At 41.3% G+C, this 19,742-nt stretch overlaps 1 protein-coding gene across 1 annotated transcript in view; it reads left to right on the forward strand.

Moving 5' to 3' along the window:
* LOC103345097 (beta-galactosidase-1-like protein 3) overlaps positions 1–19,742 on the forward strand; it is a 66,103-nt gene that overhangs the window by 20,369 nt on the left and 25,992 nt on the right. The window contains exons 9-13 of the mRNA XM_008248354.4: positions 206–270; positions 10,175–10,262; positions 12,043–12,180; positions 12,957–13,037; positions 14,137–14,243. Of these exons, the coding sequence (XP_008246576.3) occupies positions 206–270; positions 10,175–10,262; positions 12,043–12,180; positions 12,957–13,037; positions 14,137–14,243 (479 nt within the window). The remainder of the gene's footprint in view (positions 1–205; positions 271–10,174; positions 10,263–12,042; positions 12,181–12,956; positions 13,038–14,136; positions 14,244–19,742) is intronic.

A 19,742-nucleotide genomic window follows, 5' to 3' on the forward strand; every position in this document is an offset into this window, starting at 1 on the left:
GCTGAGATTGCACTGGTACACAAAATATCTTTTGCATAAAGTGTCCTAGCAAGTGTTTGATGTGGAGAAAGTCACTATGGCTACAAGCAGTGTCGCACTATCCATACGGCTCAGCATACTCCTGCTTTATGTGTAGAAGGGGCTTCCATCTCTTCCTTGATGGCACTTGTCACAGTGTCTCAGTAGATATTTCTTCTCTTTACAGTACTGGCGACCATCAATATGAGAAAATATTTTAAGGATATTCCTAAACGGCTGTATAGAGTGCAGGTATGATGTCTTAGAGATGGAGAGTTGCACCCTTCTCCTTCCACAATTCCATAGCCAGTGCATCTGGTGTCAAGAATGGGCTTGATAGTGTCCGAAGCCATTTCAGGGTATGTTTGCTTTTTTTGTGTGGAAAAAGAGGAAGAACTCCTGCCCTGTCATTTCTGCTTATGGATCACATTGTGGAAATGGTTGAGAGTAGACTGAAGGATTAAAGATGTACAACATTATCAGCGAATCATAAACAGAAGATGTTCTCTTTCCTCTGTGTGAACAGAGCTCAGAAATGGACACCTTGGCCAGTGCCATGGCTCACTAGACTAATCATCTGCCTGCGGTGCCGGCACCCCAGATTCTAGTCCTGGTTGGGGCGCTGGTTCTGTCCCGATTGCTCCTCTTGTAGGCCAGCTCTCTGCTGTGGCCTGGGAGGGCAGTGGAGGATGGCACAGGTCCTTGGGCCCTGCACCCACATGGGAGACCAGGAGTAAGCACCTGGCTCCAGGCTTCAGATTGGCACAACACACCGGCCATAGTGGCCACTTGGGGGGTGAACTAATGGAAAAAGGAAGACCTTTCTCTCTGTCTCTCTCTCTCACTGTCCACTCTGCCTGTCAAAAAAAATAAATAAAGAAGCAAATTTTAAAAAAAGGAATAAATGGACACCTTGTGTCATGTATGAAAGATAAATATCTTTCTTTGGTTGTATTGTTTTCATCTGGACTCTGAGAATCATGAGAATGGGTGGATATTTCTTAGTAATTTAATTACAAAGAGGAATCAAGCAGCTTCTCCTTTTCTCTCTGCGTATGTCCCCTTTGACAGTTTCAGTGGACTAAGCACAGGGAGCATATCCTGTCCCCACTGCACAGCCAGGTGCCACTCTTCAGTATCAAATGTGGATCATTGTCCTCTCCGCTTCATCTGCTTTCCTAGCTTCCCTGGGGTCTGCCATAGCATCCAACTCCGCTGACAAGTCCTGATCGTCCTGTTGTGACTTCTTGTCTGCTTTCCAGTGCCAGTCCATACTCAGAAGGAAGCTTTCTTTCCATTCCTGTCACATGCAGAGACCTCATTTGGCCAAAGCTTCCCACATTTCTCATTCCATTGTGTTTCTCCTACTCCTCTATAAGTTTTTAACAAAGATAAAAATGAAAACTTTGTTTTCTTATGTATTTCTGCACATTTTCCAACTTAGTAACTAGAAGTACCCAGAAATTTTTGTGCTATGCATTCATTAATCTTCCTTTTATCTTCCTTTTTCTGTTGTTACTTGTTTTTAACATCTTCATTGAAATTAAGTTTTTCATTTTTAAACATTTATTTGTCTTTTCTTTTTAAAAATATTATTTAAGTTATACAAGTTTCATGTGTTTCATAGATACAAACTTTGGAACATAATGATACTCCCTACCCTACCTTCTCTCTGGCCTATGTACCAACCCTTCTTCATCCTCCCTTTCCTAATCCTACTCTTAGTTTTTTTGATAATATACTTTTTAAACAGATTTATTTATTTGAAAGGCAGAGTTACAGAGAGGCAGAGGCAGACACAGAGAGAGGTGTCTTTCATTACTGGTTCATTCCCCAGATGGCCGCAACGGCCGGAGCTATGCTGATCTGAAGCCAGGAGCTTCCTCTTCTGGGTCTCCCATGTGGGTGCAGGGGCCCAAGGACTTGGGCCATCTTCTACTGCCTTCTCAGGCCATAGTAGTGAGCTATATCAGAAGTGGAGTAGCCGGTACTCGAACCATAACCCAAATAAGATGCCGGCACTGCAGACAGTGGCTATTACCTGCTATACCATGGCACCATGCTCCCCCCCCTTCTTAATTTTTTCTTTCTTTCTTTCTTTCTTTCTTTCTTTCTTTCTCTCTCTCTCTCTCTCTCTCTCTCTCTCTCTCTCTTTCTTTCTTTCTTTCTTTCTCTCTCTCTCTCTCTTTCTTTCTTTCTTTCTTTCTTTCTTTTGCAGGCAGAGTTAGTGAGAGAGAGAGAGAGACAGAGAGAAAGGTCTTCCTTCCATTGTTTCACCCCCCAAATGGCCACTACAGCCGGCGTGCTGCGCTGATCCGAAGCCAGGAGCCAGGGGCTCCCTCCTGGTCTCCCATGTGGGTACAGGGCCCAAGCACTTAGGCCATCCTCCACTGCCTTCACGGACCACAGCAGAGAGCTGGACTGGAAGAGGAGCAACTGGGACTAGAACCCGACATCCATGTGGAATGCCAGCGCCACAGGCAGAGGATTAATCAAGTGAGCCATGGTGCTGGCCACAAAGATCTATTTTCAGTATACTTTATGCTGATAAGGTTAATCCTACACTAAGTAAAGAGTTCAACAAATAGTATGAAAAAAGAAAAAAACACTGTTCCTCAACACAAGAGACAAGGGCTATAAACCATCACTGAATCTCAAAATGTCCATTTTACTCCAGTACGTTGCATTTTAGGTACTCTATTAGTTACCCCAGATCAGGGAAAACATGATATCTACCTTTTGAGACTGGCTTATTTTACTAAATATAATTGTCTTCAGTTGTATCTGTTTTGTTGCAAAAGAAAGCATTTCATATTTTTTACAGCTTGGTAGTACTCCATAGTGTATGTGTGTGTGTATAAACCATAATTTATCCAATCATCAGTCATCAATTGATAGACATCTTGGTTCATTTCCTATCTTATCTACTGTGAATTGAGCTGCTATAAACATGCGGGTACAGATAATACTTTCAAATGCTAATTTCTTTTCATTTGGATAAATTCCTAGGAGTGAGATTGCTGGGGCAAATGGTAGGTCTATGTGCATTTTCTAAGGTATATCCATATTCTCTTCCACAGTGGCTGTACCAGTTTGCATTCCCACCAACAGAGGATTAGGGTACCTTTTCCCTCACATCCTTGAACAACATTTTTTGTTTGTTTATTTCTGTATGAGAGTCATTCTAACTAGAGTGAGGTGAAACTTCATTGTGGTTTTGATTTACATGGCCCTCATGTCTAGTGATCCTCAACATTTTTTCAAGTGTCTATTGGCCATTTGAATTTCCTCTCTTGAAAAATGCCTGTTCAAGTCCTTTGCCCATTTCTCAACTGGACTGTTTGTTTTGTTATTGTTGAGTTTTTTGAGCTCATTATAGATTCTAGATATGTCTGTTATCAGTTTCATAGTTTGTAAGTATTTTCTCTCATTCTGTTGGTTGCCTCTTCACTTTGTTGAGTAGATCCTTTGCAGTGCAGAAGCTTCTCATCTTGGTATAATCCCATTTGTTTATTTTGGTTTTGATTGCATGTGCTTCTAGGGTCTTATCCAAGAAGTCTTTGCCTATTGCCAATAGCTTGCAGAGTATCCCCTTTGTTCTCTAGTAATTTGATGGTATGAGGTCATAGATTTAGGTCTTTGATTCATTTGAGTGGGTTTTTGTGTAAGGTGTAAGGTAGGGGTCTAGTTTGATACTTCTGCACTGGGAGATTCAGTTTTCCCAGCACCATTTGTTGTAGACTTTCCTTTCTCCAGGGATTGATTTTAGCTACTTTACCAAAAATAAGTTGGTTCACCTGGTCTCTAAGTCTGCTGAGAAGTGTGTCATTAATCTAAGAGAGATTTCTTATCTTTACAATTCTCTAGTTCATATTTTTCACAGTTCGACTAGACTATGTCTTGAAGAGGGCCTTTTGGTTTGGCCTGTGAGCGGTCTTTGAGCTTTCTGTGTCTGGAAGCTCATATTTTCCCCCATTTCAGCAATTATGTCATTAAATAAGTATTCTATGCATTTTTCCCTTTTCTTCTCCATCTGGAACACCCATAGGGAGGATCTTGCTCACTTAACAGCACTCTACAGGTCTTCAAGGCATCCTTCATTTTTAAAAAAGTTTTATTTATTTTTTTATTGGATAGCATTATTTCAAAAGACCTGTCTTCCAATTCAGAATTTTTTCAGGTGGCTCAGTTATGCTGTTGTGGGTTCATTTATTCAGTTCTTTAGCTCCAATATTTCTGATTAATTCTATGCTAAATTTCTAATTCATATGCTCTCTTTTCAAGAGAGTCTGTATTCAAGTCTGTATTCTCTTAGGTATCACTAATTTTCCTTCAAATCATTGTTTTTAGATTCTGTAAAGTACTTCACTTCTCTCTGGTTCCTTGTGGTCTGTTGCTAGAGTTATTCGGTTCCTTTGAGGAATCATATTTCCTTGTTTTTTTTTTTTTTTCATGTGTTTTTGTTCTTATACTGGTTTTTGTGCTTTGGTCCAGGTGATCACTTCAGTGTGTGTTTAGCTTCTTGAACTGTAACACTGACATTATGTCAAGTGTTTGCAAGGAGTGTGAGATTGCACCACAAGCTGGGAAGCTATTTCCTTGGTTGCAGCAAGTTTGAAGCAGCTCTGTGCACAGTGCACTTCACTATGTGTGCTGGGCCATCTTCAGTTTCTGCAGGTTGTGTGGGAGAGAGGTCATGGTGACAGGCCCATGGTGATAGGCCATGTGGCACATCATGAATGTGGAAAGGTGACTATCAGTGTCTAAGGCTCCATGGGGGCATGTTGAACCAGGATGCCCTCACGGAGAACCTTCCCAGTATTTGGGGGTTGCGTGGGTAACTTCATGGGGGCATGTTGAACCAGGATGAACGGAGACTGGAGAACCTTCCCAGTATTTGGGGGTTGCGTGGGTAACTTCATGGGGGCATGCTTGCTCAGGGAGGCCAGTTGCCATGCTGCTTCCAGGACTAAAAGAAGCTTGCAAGTGCTGATGGTCTGCTTTCCAGAACACAGTAAACAGGTTCTGAGAATGGGCCACTCAGTTGCTTCATTTAAATCTTTAAAATATTTATTTATTTTCATTTTTATTTGGGAGAAAGAAGTACACAGAAGGAAAAATATTTTCCATTTACTGGTTCATACCCGGAATCCCTGCAATAGCAAGGGCCTCCATCTGGGTTTCCCATGTGGGCTACAGTGAACAAAGTCTGAATAATCACTGCTGGCTCCTAGGTCACACACATGTGCAGGGTTAGAAGAAGAGGAGCAAGGGAGCAAACAATGCACTCCAATATGGATTGCAAGCACCCAAAGCAACAGCTTAAAAAAACTACACCGATGCTTGTCCCTCAGCTGCATCTCAGTACCACAAGGAGGTGACTGGGAGACCCACTCATTTCCTGGGACCTTGGTGAGCCAAGCCACTCAGGAAAGCTTTAGAGTTGCATTCCCAGGTCATGGATGGATGGGTGGGTGGTACCACTGCCTGCTTCACTGGGCACTGTAGTCAAAGCTGATCAGGTCTAGTTGCCATTATTATCAATTCATGATATTATAATATGATTGATTCAATTCAATTACCTCCATTGTATTCATTTTTTCTTGAAGCTGAAATGTTGTTTTTCTTGGCTAATTGGCTGCCTTTCAAACTGGTTACTACTTCCTTTTGTCATGACACCCTCTGTCTCTGACAGTTTCCAGCCAATTAAGATGTCCCAGACTCTCCTGATCTACTTCAGTACTATACATGTTGTCAACTATTCCTCCTAGGGGCCTGCTGTCACCTGTGGGACACAATCTGAGATCAATATCAAACAGCTGTTGCTTCTAGGTATTCTCAGTGTGCAGATCCAGAATGGTGGTGTGTGTTCAAAGGGGACAGCCATGCTTCCATCAGGTTTTTTTAAAATACCAGTTTAAAATTATAGAATTTATATGAACATCTTTGCTTTACACCTTTTAGTCTAATCTGAGAAATCATAGCTAACAATACTAATCATTTCATTATTTAAGTCTAAAACATGCTTATAACATGTCTAAATGAGCTTTGTATCTCTTTAATTGCCTTACGTTTTTATCTCCTGAACTTACTTTTAAATATATCTCCAGATTTATCTTCATATCCATGAATTTCCTTTTAAGCTATTTCTAAGGTGACGTCATATTATATGCATTTTTGATACTCATTGAAAAGATTGGTCCAAATAACACAGATCACCCTTATGGGAAATTGTTAGTTTTATTTCTTTACACATGTTTAAAATGTTTTGTTTATTTCTTTAGGGACACAAATTATGTATAATGCAGAATTCTGTCTAACTCCGATAGCTCTCTTAAGGTTTTCTCTTCTACTCCTTTGTACTCCATGTTCGTTTATATTTAATTTTGCTCACTTTTCACTCCATTTACTTTAATGTTCTTTGCCTGTTTATTGTCCTGTTAATGCTTTATGGTTTTGACATAGTGTACTCCATTTAATAAAACTCCCTCAGGTCCGATTTTTATGTTTTCCTCTTCGTACGTCTTCCTATCATGTGTTCCTTGAGCAATTTCCATGTTCCTTTATGCTCTCAGTTTGGACAGGTGCTTGCTTCATGGAGATTTTTAAGTTTACAAGATTACTTTGTTCTGTGCAATAGGAAGGTTTGGGCATCTTTCCTCTGGCTTATTTTCAAATTTAAAGAAACAAACAAGGATTCACTCTTAAGACACCTGTTGGGAGGCCCAGCTGGATGCTAGGTTGAAGTCCTCTCTTCTCTCCTGCTGACTCCAGCTTCCTGGTGATGTGCACTATGGGAGGCAGCAGGAGATGGCTCCAGGAATTGGGTCCCTGCCGCCAATGTGTGTGAGCTGAACTGAGTTCCTGTCTTCCATCTCACCCTGGCCTAGCCATGGTTCACAGGATTTGTGGAGAAGCTGTCTCTGGTCTCTCACTCCCCCTCTGCCTCTAAAATAAATAAATAAATAACCAAAATTTTTAAAAGAGGCAAAATTATTTTTATTGTTTGTAAGTATATATTTTTGTTTTTAAAATTTTATTTTATTTAAGGGATATAAACTTCATGCATTCAATATATACAAATTTGGGAATATGGTGATTTCCCCTCACTCCTGCCCACACTCCCACCCTTCTTCTTCCTCCCTCTCCCATTCCCATTCTTATTTTTTATAAAGATCTATTTTCAGTTAATTTTATATTCATAAGATTAACCCTACACTAAATAGAGAGTTCATAGAATAGTATGAAGAAAAAGAACACAAACAAACATACAAAAATTGTTCCTTAACACTCAAGACAAGGGCTCTACAAAATCATCACATACCAAGGTGTCAGTTTCACTCCTACAGGTTACCTTTTAGGTACTCTATTAGCTACCACAGATTAGAGAGACCATACAGTATTTGTCTTTGTGAGACTGGCTTATTTCACTAAGTATAATGATTTCCTCTTTTATTATTACGTATTGCTGATCTAGGTGAACTTGTGTTGGCCCAAGTACTTAGGAGATGTCCCCGTGACACAGAGCACATGATGTGCTCCAGAATAGAAATAGATCTTGGTGGCACACTGTGGTATGAAGATCCACATTCTCGCCATTACTCATTTCTTTTTTCTCTTTCTCCTCATCCCAGAATTCTGGCTTTCAGATTTCCAAAAAGTCACAGACTTTTCTCATTATTCTTATTTATGCTTCAGTAATTTCTCCTTTCCAAGCTTTAGATTCATTGAATTATGCAAAGCATATGCCTTTCACCAACTCGGGTATGTTAATCCATGATTGTAAATAAGAGGTTATTGGTAAGCCGGCGCCGCGGCTCACTAGGCTAATCCTCCGCCTTGCGGCGCTGGCACACGGGGTTCTAGTCCCGGTCGGGGTGCCGGATTCTGTCCCGGTTGCCCCTCTTCCAGGCCAGCTCTCTGCTGTGACCAGTGAGTGCAGTGGAGGATGGCCCAAGTCCTTGGGCCCTGCACCCCATGGGAGACCAGGAGAAGCACCTGGCTCCTGCCTTCGGATCAGTGCGGTGCGCCGGCCGCAGCACGCTGGCCGTGGCGGCCATTGGAGGGTGAACCAATGGCAAAAAGGAAGACCTTTCTCTCTGTCTCTCTCTCTCTCACTGTCCACTCTGCCTGTCAAAAACAACAACAACAACAAAAACAAACAAGGAACTCAGGGGAAGGAAATTACAAACAATATAAGAATTCCTTTGACTGAATGTTATATATGTATCCATTGAAGGTGGCGCTCTAATAACACCGAAAATGGTAAAAAGGACCCACATAGTGAAATTAACAGCCTACAGGGAAAGTGATCATTATCTTACACAGAGAACAACAGGAAACAGAATTGTATAGGATTACAAAATACTGATTTGGGGGCTGGCACTGTGGCTCACTTGGTAATCCTCCGCCTGTGGCACCAGCATCACATATGGGTGCCAGGTTCTAGTCCCAGTTGCTCCTCTTCCAGTCCAGCTCTGTGCTGTGGCCTGGGAGGGCAGTGGAGGATGGTCCAAGCGCTTGGGTTCCTGCACCCGCGTGGGAGACCAGGAAGAAGCACCTGGCTCCTGGCTTTGGATATGCGTAGCTCTGGCCGTAGCGGCCATTTGGGGGGTGAACCAATGGAAGGAATACCTTTCTTTCTGTCTCTCTTTCTCACTGTCTAACTCTATCTGTCAAATAAATAAAAAAATACTGATATGGTATAGTAGGAAGCAGTGGGACACAAATTTGAAATTTGAGGGTAAATGAATTCTAACTTAGAATTCTATAACCAGCTCAAATATTGATCAAATGTGTTGATAGAATACAGAATAAAGATATTTTCAGTCATATAATGACTCAGAATATTTATTTTCCATTTACCTTCCCACAGAAGTATTTTGAGGGTACAGAAATTGAAAGATTAAACCAAGATGAAAGAAGACAGGACATCCAAACCACACCATGTCCAACCTAAGGAATTAGACGTTCAGGCTTCAAACACTGGGGTCATAGCAGGATGTGACCAAGAATGAATGCACTCTGTGAGTGTCTAGCATATCAACCAAGAGTAGTTCAGTTGGAACCTTCCAGGTTTTATGCACAGAGACAGCTACCCCTGCTCTGGGGAGACTTCGGCCGTTACCAAAGGAGCCTGAACTAATCGGCAGCCTTGGAAATGTTACAATAGAAGTGGAATGTAGGCATCAGGATGAAAGCCTAGGACATATAGCAGTTTGGGCAAGTTTAAGGAGAATCTGAAATGAAGTACCTCTGTATGTAGACAAGAGTTAGTTCAGATATCTTGAGAAATATTTATTTTTTTACTTTGGCACAAGAATTTCTGTTTTAGATAAGACATTTGCAATCCACAGGCAACAGAGAGTGAAGGTTAAAAGGAAGCATTCTGTAACTTGGCAGGGAAGTTAAAGTCTCAGTGAATTTGGACAGCTTTCCTAACCTTAATTTACTCATTTTATAAAGGAGACTCATAGTATCCTGGGGTAATCAATCAGTACCAAGCATAATGGAAAGTTTGAATGATGACTAGGAATAAAAATATGCAGTTATTGTCAAAATAGCCTGGTACTTTATGTACTATGTTTACCAACAAATCTATTTTAAGTAAGATTATGCAATAAAGAAATAAATAGAAATGCAACTTCAGCACACTTGAGGTAAAGTGAAATGGAATAAACTCATACAGAAAATGAACAAAAATTGACTGAGTAAACCCTAGGACTAGTATCTAATCATTGCACACAGACCTGAGTTGGAGTGATGGTTCTGTGCTCAGCAGAAGTGTGATATCTGAACGTCACTCTCCATAAAAGGTTTTCAGCCAGGGTTCTCTGTATCCAAAGCTGATTCTTTCAAAGCCAGCCTAGGATAACACAAGTTTGGAATCATGGGTGCTTCTGTCCATGTACTGTAGGCAGGCGCACAAAGCTGGGAGGAACCAGGAGATACTGGTGTAGTGGAGGAGCCAAAGCTACGGATAGTGGTGAACATGTGATAGGTGAGGAGGAAGTGAAAAATCATGGAACAAAAAGAAAATGTTCTGAATTTGGAAAAACATGGAAAGCATGAGATTCTTAAACTCTCCCCTGCTGCCATGAGGGCTTATGACTTTTATTTTTTCCATACTTAACTGTTTGATTGTATTTATTTCCAGGGAAATAAGCCCATTCTGATTATGGAATATTGGATTGGCTGGTTTGACTGCTGGGGTTTAGGGCCACACCAATTTACAAACGTACGTGGTAAGTGTGAAGCAACGCTGGACACCAAGGAAAGATGGCACTGCATCACGGAGCATTTCAATGGTTCACTGTCAATTTGTTTATTCATTCAGATGTGAACATTCACCAAAGTCCATGCTTTCAGCCAGGCCTTAAAGAAATGCAAGTGAATAAAAATTGGGCTTTTCCTATCCTGACAGAAGCTGCTGTTTTCATAGGCCATTAGCAGGGAGTTGGATCGGAAGTGGAGCTGCCAGAACTCAAACCAGCACCCATATGGGATGCTGACACTACCATCAGAAGCTTAACCTACTATGCCAAGCATTGGCCTCTGTGTTCACTTTTTAAACGCATGTTTCTACTAATGGTATCTTGTTGCAGCTGTTATTCAAACAAGCTCACTTGTATTTAACTAAAAAAAATTCAAAAACACTTGCTTACTGAGACAAGTCTGCATACAGAACAAGTCTGTCACATACTGAGACAAGACTGAACACAGAATGAACAAAAGAAAATCTCACTAACATCACCAGTCACAGCATAGCAATAACATCAGTGTTCCCACCAACAGCAGCCAGACGAACTACAATCAGCACCATCAACACAACAAAAATGCCAATGCCACTACCACGAACAAACGCAATACAATTCCAACTATGAGAACACTGCCACGGCCAATAAAAATGGCATCAAAAATAACAAAGATACCAGTAACAATAACACCAATAACATTTATAAGGACAGCTACAATATCACCACCATAAGCACTAAATAACAAAAACCACTATCAACACCATCAACAACAATGCCAACAACAGTAGCAGCAACATAACAGCAATAACAAAACTACCAGCATCAACAGTAGTGCAAGCTACAGTAACTCCAACACCAAGATCAATAATCAAAACACCAATATCACTACCATGACAACACACAATATAAACCTCGATGAAACCTCTACAAATGCCAGTAATAACATCACGGCCAACAGTGCAAGAAGTTCACCACCAACCACAAACATAACAGCAGGTGCATCACTAACAAGACACAGTAACTTTTCTGATCTTTTCTGTCAGGCCTTGTGTCATGCTTCTTATATGTATTTCCGAATTAATTAATAATTAATTTTTTCTGAATCCTGTGAGGTACCAGCAATTAATCCTTACGGTTAACAAAATAGGAATTGGAAGCTTGAGAGAGAGAGATTAGATTGTTTAATATTGTTTAATTCAATAGTCATAGGAATAGCAGGGGGCATGGCAAGGATTGACTCCCACTTCTAACTAAATTTGAGCCTCCTATTTTGTCTTGTGGGCAGGGAAAGGCATATATATCTCCTGAAATATGGTGGCAAAAAGAGTTTTGTGGCTTAAGTTCGACAACAGCCACTTTTAGACATTAGCAGTGATTCAAAGCCATTGTACCCAGAGACAGTGTTCTGGCAATTAGAAAGGGGGCATGCTAATCATTTGTACACTTTCAAAAAAATTATCAATGTTTAGATATTTCAGGAAGATGAGAATCCTTAGGTTATCATTTAATAATTATATCTAGGGGCCAAAGCATTTCATTCTCTGCAACAACGGAAATTTTACAAGGCTCTTGGAATTGATAGAATGAATGGTCTCATAGATCAGTTCAGGGAAATTTTTCATTTTCTGGTTAGCATCTTAGTGGAGGTTGACTGAAAAAAAATTCACTGATTGCAAGCTGGGGTTTCAAATCACAGCAATTCAAATAAGACATCTTTCCTCCTGTTAATTTTTAATATTCTCTAAGTTCTCATCTTCTCTCTCCACAGATGTTGAACGTACTGTGTCTCAGTTTATCAAATATAACATATCCTTCAATGCATACATGTTCCACGGTGGGACCAACTTCGGTTTCATGAACGGGGCTGTACTTAATGGGATACACAGGAGTGTTGTCACCAGCTATGGCAAGTGTTTCCTGGTGTGGTCACCTCTACAGCTCTAGTGGGATTGCAATGTTATAAAGAATTCTCTGGAAGTGTTCTGGAATCCTTGATGACCTGTGCTGAGTGTTGAGCACATCCTTGTCTACCCTCTGTTTTCTGTGATGCTCATAATGTCCCATCCGGCTGTCATCGCACTTGAAGGGTGCCATCGCACCTAGGATTTACAGCTCTGCTTCCCTCATTTGTTTGTTTGTTTGTTTGTTTGTTTTTTGACAGGCAGCGTGGATAGTGAGAGAGAGAGAGAAACAGAGAGAAAGGTCTTCCTTTTGCCGTTGGTTCACCCTCCAATGGCCGCCACAGCTGGCGCGCTGTGGCCTGCGCACCACGCTGATCTGAAGCCAGGAGCCAGGTGCTTCTCCTGGTCTCCCATGGGGTGCAGGGCCCAAGCACCTGGGCCATCCTCCACTGCACTCCCTGGCCACAGCAGAGAGCTGGCCTGGAAGAGGGGCAACCGGGACAGAATCCGGCACCCCGACCGGGACTAGAACCCGGTGTGCCGGCGCCGCTAGGTGGAGGATTAGCCTAGTGAGCTGCGGCGCCGGCCATGCTTCCCTCATTTGTGCACTGCCCCCTGGCGTGGACCTCTAAGAGGACACAAAAAGTGATTTTTTGTAAGGTGGGGAGGTGGTTTTTTTCTGTGTCCCTCTCAGCGGGCCTGCCCCATCCGTGCCCAAGGCAGACACAGGAACTTGTGCAGAGGCTGCATCACCCTTCACAGGACCCTGTGTGTCTTACAGACTATGATGCTGCGCTGACAGAGGCCGGCGATTACACAGAAAAGTATTTCATACTTCGAAAAATCCTTGGATCCATCTCAGGTACTCAGTAACCGTTTAAGTGGAGGGTGGTCCTCCTTATGTAGTATCTGCATGCTGTGGAAGACCGAGAAAGGCAGGAGCTTACTGCTGTTCTAGAGATCAAGGGCAACCTGAAGTGTAAATCCTGGGTTTCTCACTTAAAATGTGTGTGGTTTTGAAGAACCAAAGTGACTCCATTTTAAAAAAATAAAAAAGCAGCCTCCGTTTCCCATAGCAGACCCGGGTCCTTGTAAAAGCAGACATTCAGGCATTCCAGAGATGTCAAAGCTTACCAGGGACAGCTAGCTGGGTAGGCCAAGGACAGCACAGTAGAGATTGCTAAACAAAGTAACTCCCTGTACCCAAAGCTTCCATGCTGTATGTAACTCTTTTCTCCTGCTGATGTAGCCCTTTTTCCCTTTAAAAACTCTCCCAAACAAAGACCGGGGCCTCACTCCTTCCTCTGCTGTGCTGGTTGGTTGGATGAGGTCCCTGTCGCGGCTTGTACTCCCGATAAACCTTGCTTTTGCAGTTCGGTGTGACCGACTCTCTGGGGGTCTCTGCGGGGATCTAACGATCTGGGCACAACATATTTTTTGGTGCCCAACATTTTGAGGCAGCATTTCTAAGCCCTTGGATCTCAGTTGCTTCAATGAAACATGGAAATAGAAAGACACTTGTCTCTTTGATGTTTGTGTTGGCATAGATTATGTAACCTATTTTTAAAGCTCTCAATGCCATGTGTGACATAGTCACCCCTATGTAAGAGAATAAACCACCCTGCCAATTATTGCTTCTTCAAGCAGTGTTACTTAACCATCTACTACATCTAGGAACTAGGAAAGCCTGACAATGACTAAAAGCTCCCTGAGAGCCCTCACTGTGATGGCCCACATTAGCCCTCTGAGGGGTCTGTGTGTCCAGGTTTGTGCGGGTACAACACAACTCACTCATTGCTGTCTGTTGCTCGTCACTCTTGGAGAAGCACATGTGTGTTTTAGGACAAGACTCGTGTCACTTGTGGGCTCTGGGATATGCTCAGACGTAGCAGGGGTGAGGAGTTAAAGAAGACAGTGGTTGCTTCAAGCACTTCTCAAGCTGTGACCTGTTTTCATTGCAGAAATTCCCCTGCCGCCGCTACCTGACCCTACTCCTAAATCCGTGTATCCTGATGTGAGTCTGTTCCACTACTTGCCACTGTGGGAAGTCCTACAGTACCTACATGCAGTGAGTACAACTTGGAAACTGGGATAGGTATGAACATTGGCGAGATGAGAAGGAGGACTTATTTGCATGGAGCAGGGATTCCTTCAAGGAGCTTTGTTTTAGAAACTGTGAAAATCAGTCCTTGGAGTCCAGCGTTGTGGGTGCAGGCAATTTAACAACCACCTGCCATGCCATTATCCCATATAACAGTGCAATTTAAGTCTCTGTGACTCTGCATCCAATCTAGCTCCCAACTAATGTTCCTGGGAAAGCAGTGGAAGATGGCCTAGGTTGTTGAGAACTTGGCACTCATGAGGGACACCAGGATGGAGCTCCAGGCTCCTGGCTTTTGGTGGATACAGCCCTGGCCATTGAGGCCATTTGGAGTGTGAATCAGCACGTGAAAGACTGCTTCCTTTCTGTCTCTCCATTTCTTCACTCTCCTTTTGAATAAATAAAAGTAGCTCTTTTCTTAAAAAAAAAAAAATCCTCTTCATTTGTCCAAATGTGAAACAGTGGACTGTGAATGGATTTGCACTTAAAGAACCAGTGTGTGAAAAGAGAGGTGCCTGGGTAGTGGAGGATACTGTCTCCTGTCTTGTGAATGCTGTTGGGGATTGCCTGATCCATGGCAAATTCATGTATGGAAATCCCTGAACTTTCTTATTTTTGAATTCAAGACATTGAGTGTGTTTTCATTCACCATCAACTAGGCCAAATCACTGAACTTCTGGCTGTCTCCACTCACAATTTAAAAGTACATAACCTGTGTTACTATGAAGAAAAGGTGAAACTTGCAAAGCCAGCTTGTGATGTCAGTGTGGTTTATTTTTTTGCTATCATTTTTTGATGAAATGTAGTGAATGGCACATTGCCATTTCTTTTTTAAACAGATTTACTTATTTATTTGAGAGATAGACTTATATGTAGAAAGACAGAGAGGAAGGTCTTCCATCTGCTGGTTTACTCCTCAAATGGCCACAACGGCTAGAGCTGGGCTGACCTGAAGCCAGGTGGCAGGAGTTTCCTACAGGTCTCCCATGTGGTGCAGTGGCCCCAGTGTATGAGCCATCTTCCACTGCTTTCCCAGGCCCAAGCAGAGAGCTGTATTGGAAGAGGAGTAGCTGGGACACTAACAGGTGCCCATATGGGATACTGGCACTGCAGGTGGAGGCCCAGCCCACTATGCTATCGTGCTGGCCCCACATATTGCCATTTCTAAGTAAAAGATTTCCTAGTGAATAATTCATCATCTCAACCTCAGTTTTTTAAAAATTTTTATTTTTGATGCCTCTAACTTTGTTCTCTTTTCATGATTGCCTTTGTTTGCATATGAATTTTGGGATTATTTTTTTCTATTTTCACAAAAAATGAGATTGGGATTTTGGTAAAGATGGCATTGAATTCCTTGAATACTTTGGATAAATGTACATTTAAAGAATATTTTTTCTTCAAATTCATAAATATGGGATATATTTCTATGTTTTGTGTTTATTTCCTTTCAATAATAATTTGTAGGGTTTTTAAACATTTTACTAATATAAAAAGAACACATTTCATGAATTCCACAGGCACAGTTCTTAGAAGATAACTGTACTTCCCTGTCTCCCTCTTATCTTCTCTCAATTACCCTCCTTGCTTCCCTTTTCTTTGCCCTTTGCAAAAACATAATTTCAGTCCCACCTTGTTTAAATTAATTTCTGTGTATTACATTTTTTATTTTGTAACTGCTGTAAGTGGGGTTATTCTCTTTGTTTCTTGTTTTTCATTAAATTTTTGTTAATATTAAGAGAATAGATTTCATTAATTTCATTGTGTAGTTCTAAGAAAATAACCCTATTTCTTTCTTCCACCTCTGCCTTCCTCAATTCCCCTCTTTTTTTTTGGACAGGCAGAGTGGACAGTGAGAGAGAGAGACAGAGAGAAAGGTCTTCCTTTTGCCGTTGGTTTACCCTCCAATGGCCGCCGCGGCCAGTGCGCTGCGGCCGGCGCACTGCGCTGATCCGATGGCAGGAGCCAGGAGCCAGGTGCTTTTCCTGGTCTCCCATGGGGTGCAGGGCCCAAGCACCTGGGCCATCCTCCACTGCACTCCCTGGCCACAGCAGAGGGCTGGCCTGGAAGAGGGGCCACCGGGACAGAATCCGGCGCCCCGACCGGGACTAGAACCTGGTGTGCCAGCGCCGCTAGGCGGAGGATTAGCCTAGTGAGCCGTGGCGCTGGCCCAATTCCCCTCTTTCTTTATTTTTTCCCTCTTACTTAATTTTTGCAAAGATGCAGTTTCATTTTATTTTTTAAATTTTAACTTTTTTTTACCCTAGTCAATGTGCTTTGTAGATTCAATGCTAAGAACATATCTATATTGCCATCCTCCCTCTCTTTTTTCCCATCCTCCCTCTCTATAATCACAGGCTTAATTCTTTACTCACCATATATGCAACAACTGAAAATAGGAATATCACACTTACACAGGAGTTTAAACAAGCTAAAATTGACAATCATATTGCAAGATATCTGTTTCATTCCTATATATTTTTATAGGCTATATTAACTATGATATATCATAGAAAACATGATATTTGTCTTTTTGAGACTGGCTCTTTCATGAAGCATAATAGTTTTCAGTTGTATCCATGCTATTGCAAAACACAGGATTTCATTTCTTATGGCTGAGAAGTATTTCACTGTATAAACTTGTAATATTTTCTTGATCTCATCACCAATTGATAGCTATCAGGGTTGATTCCCTACCTTAGCTATTGTGAGCTGCAGTAAACATGGGAGTACAGGTAGCACTTTCATATGCTGATTTCATTTCATTAGGGTAAACTTCTGGTAGTGTGATTGCTGGGTCATACGGTAGATCCATTATCAGATTTCTGAAGAGTCTCACTCCTGTCTTCCATAATGGTTGTACCAGTGTACGTTCTTGTGAACAGTGGGTTATAGTACCTTTTCATCCACATCCTCACCATGTTTTTTTTTTTATTTTTGGATGATCATGATTCTAATTGGGATAAGGTGAAAACTCATTGTGGTTTTTAACAGCATTTCATTGATGATTGGTGATCTTGAACATTTTTTCATGTGTCTTTTGTCTGTCACATTTCTTTTAAAAAAAACCTTTTATTTAATAAATACAAATTTCCAAAGTACAACTTTTGGATTATAGTGTTTTTTTCCCCATAACCACCCTCCCACCTGCAAACCATCCCATCTCCTACTCCCTCTCCTATCCCATTCTTCATTAAGATTCATTTTTAATTATCTTTATATACAGAAGATCAACTTAGTATATACTAAGTAAAGATTAGAACAGTTTGCACCCACACAGATACACAAAGTATAAAGTACTGTTCGAATACTAGTTTTACTGTTAATTTGCATAGTACAACACATTAAGTACAATACATGGGGAGTGGGTGCACAGTGACTCCCGTTGTTGACTTAACAATTGACTCTTATTTATGACATCAGTAATCACCTGAGGCTCTTGTTGTGAGTTGCCATGGCTATGGAAGCCTTTTGAGTTCACAAACTCCAACCTTATTTAGAAAAGGCCATAATCAAAGTGGAAGTTCTCTCCTCCCTTCAGAGAAAGGTACCTCCTTCTTGGATGGCCCCGTTCTTTCCGCTGGGATCTCACTCACAGAGATCTTTCATTTAGGTCATTTTTTTTTTTTTTGCCACAGTGTCTTGGCTTTCCATGCCTGAAATACTCTCATGGGCTTTTTAGTCAGATCCGAATGCCTTAAGTGCTGATTCTGAGGCCAGAGTGCTATTTAGGGCATCTGCCATTCTATGAGTCTGCTGTGTATCCTGCTTCCCAAGTTGGATCGTTCTCTCCTTTTAAATTCTAACAGTTATTATTAGCAGACACTAGTCTTGTTTATGTGATCCCTTTGGCTCTTAGTCCTATCATTATGATCAATTGTGAACTGAAAGTAATCACTTTAACTAGTAAGATGGCATTGGTACATGCTACCTTAATGGGATTTGGAATCCCATGGCCGTCACATTTCATCCTTTGAAAAATTCCTATTCTGGTTCTTTGCTCATTTCTTGACGGGATTGTTAGTTTTGTTGTTGCTGAGTTTCTTGATATCTTTACAGATACTTTGTATTACTCTTTTACCCATTGCATAGTTTGCAAATATTTACTTCCATTCTATCATTTACTTATTTATTGAATGTTTCCTCTGAAGTACATAAACTTCTTACCTTGATGTAACTCATTTTAATTTGCTTTCATTGTCTGTGCTTCTGGGTTTTTTTCCAAGAAGTCTGCCTATGCTAGTGATTGTAGTTTCCCAGATGTTTTCCTCTAGCAATTTGGTGGTATCAGGTTGTAAAATTTGATCCTTGATCCATTTAGAGTCAATTTCCCTATAAGGTGTAAGGAGGGAGGTACTGTCTGAAGATCTGCAAATATAGACCCAGTTTTCCTAGCACCATTTGTTGAAGAGACTCTCTTTGCTCCAGGGATTGATTTTTAGTGTGTTTGTCAAAAAGTGGTTTTTTGTGGGGTCGTGTGTTAACTTCTTGGTTTCTATTCTGTTCCAAGGGTCTATATGTGTATTTTTGTGACAGTAGTGGGTGTTTTGATTAAAATTGCCCTGTAGTATATCTTGAAATTTGTTATTATGATGCCTCCAACTTTGTTTTTGTTAAGATTGCTATAGCTATTTGGGTCTCTTGTGTTTCTATATGAATTTTAGTGTCTTTTTCTAGATCTGAGATGAATGCCATTGGCATTTTGACTGGGTTCACATTGAATCTGTAAATGGCCTTTGGTATTCTGGACATTTTATATTAATTCTTCTCATTCATGAATATGGAAATTTTACCCACTTTGTGTCTTTTTTCTATTTGTTTCTTTAATGTTTTGTAATTTTCATCATACCAATCTTTGACCTGCTTGATTAAATTTATTCCAAGCTATTTAAAGATTTTGTAGCCACTGTGAATGGGGCTGATGACACAAGTTCTTTTTTTAAAATTTATTTTATTTATTTGAAAGAGTTACAGAGAGAGGTAGAGACAGAGAGAGAGGTCTTCCATCCACTGGTTCACTCCCCAGATGGCTGCAACGGCTGGAGCTGCACTGATCTGAAGCCAGGAACCAGGAACTTCTTCCGGGTCCCCCACGTGGGTGCAGGGGTCCAAGGACTTGGGCCATCCTCTACTGCTATCCCAGGCCACAGCAGAGAGCTGGATCGGAAGTGGAGCAGCCGGGACTAGAACCGGTGCCCATATGGGATGCCGGCACTTCAGGCCAGGGCTTTAATTCACTGTGCCACAGCACCAGCCCCAAAATCACACAAGTTCTTTCTCATCCTTCTACTGTCTGTGTATACAACAACTATAGATTTTTGTGTGTTGATTTCGTATCTTGCAACTTCGCTAACTCTCTGATGAGTTCCAGTAGTCTCTTAGTGGAGTTTATTTGTTCCCCTAGATAAAGGATTATGTCATCTGAAACAGATGATTTTACTTCTTCCTTTCCAATTTGTATGCATTTGC

Source organism: Oryctolagus cuniculus, chromosome 1, assembly GCF_051225735.1.
Source record: "Oryctolagus cuniculus isolate XC-2025 breed Fujian yellow rabbit chromosome 1, ASM5122573v1, whole genome shotgun sequence".
NCBI classification, from domain to species: domain Eukaryota; kingdom Metazoa; phylum Chordata; class Mammalia; order Lagomorpha; family Leporidae; genus Oryctolagus; species Oryctolagus cuniculus.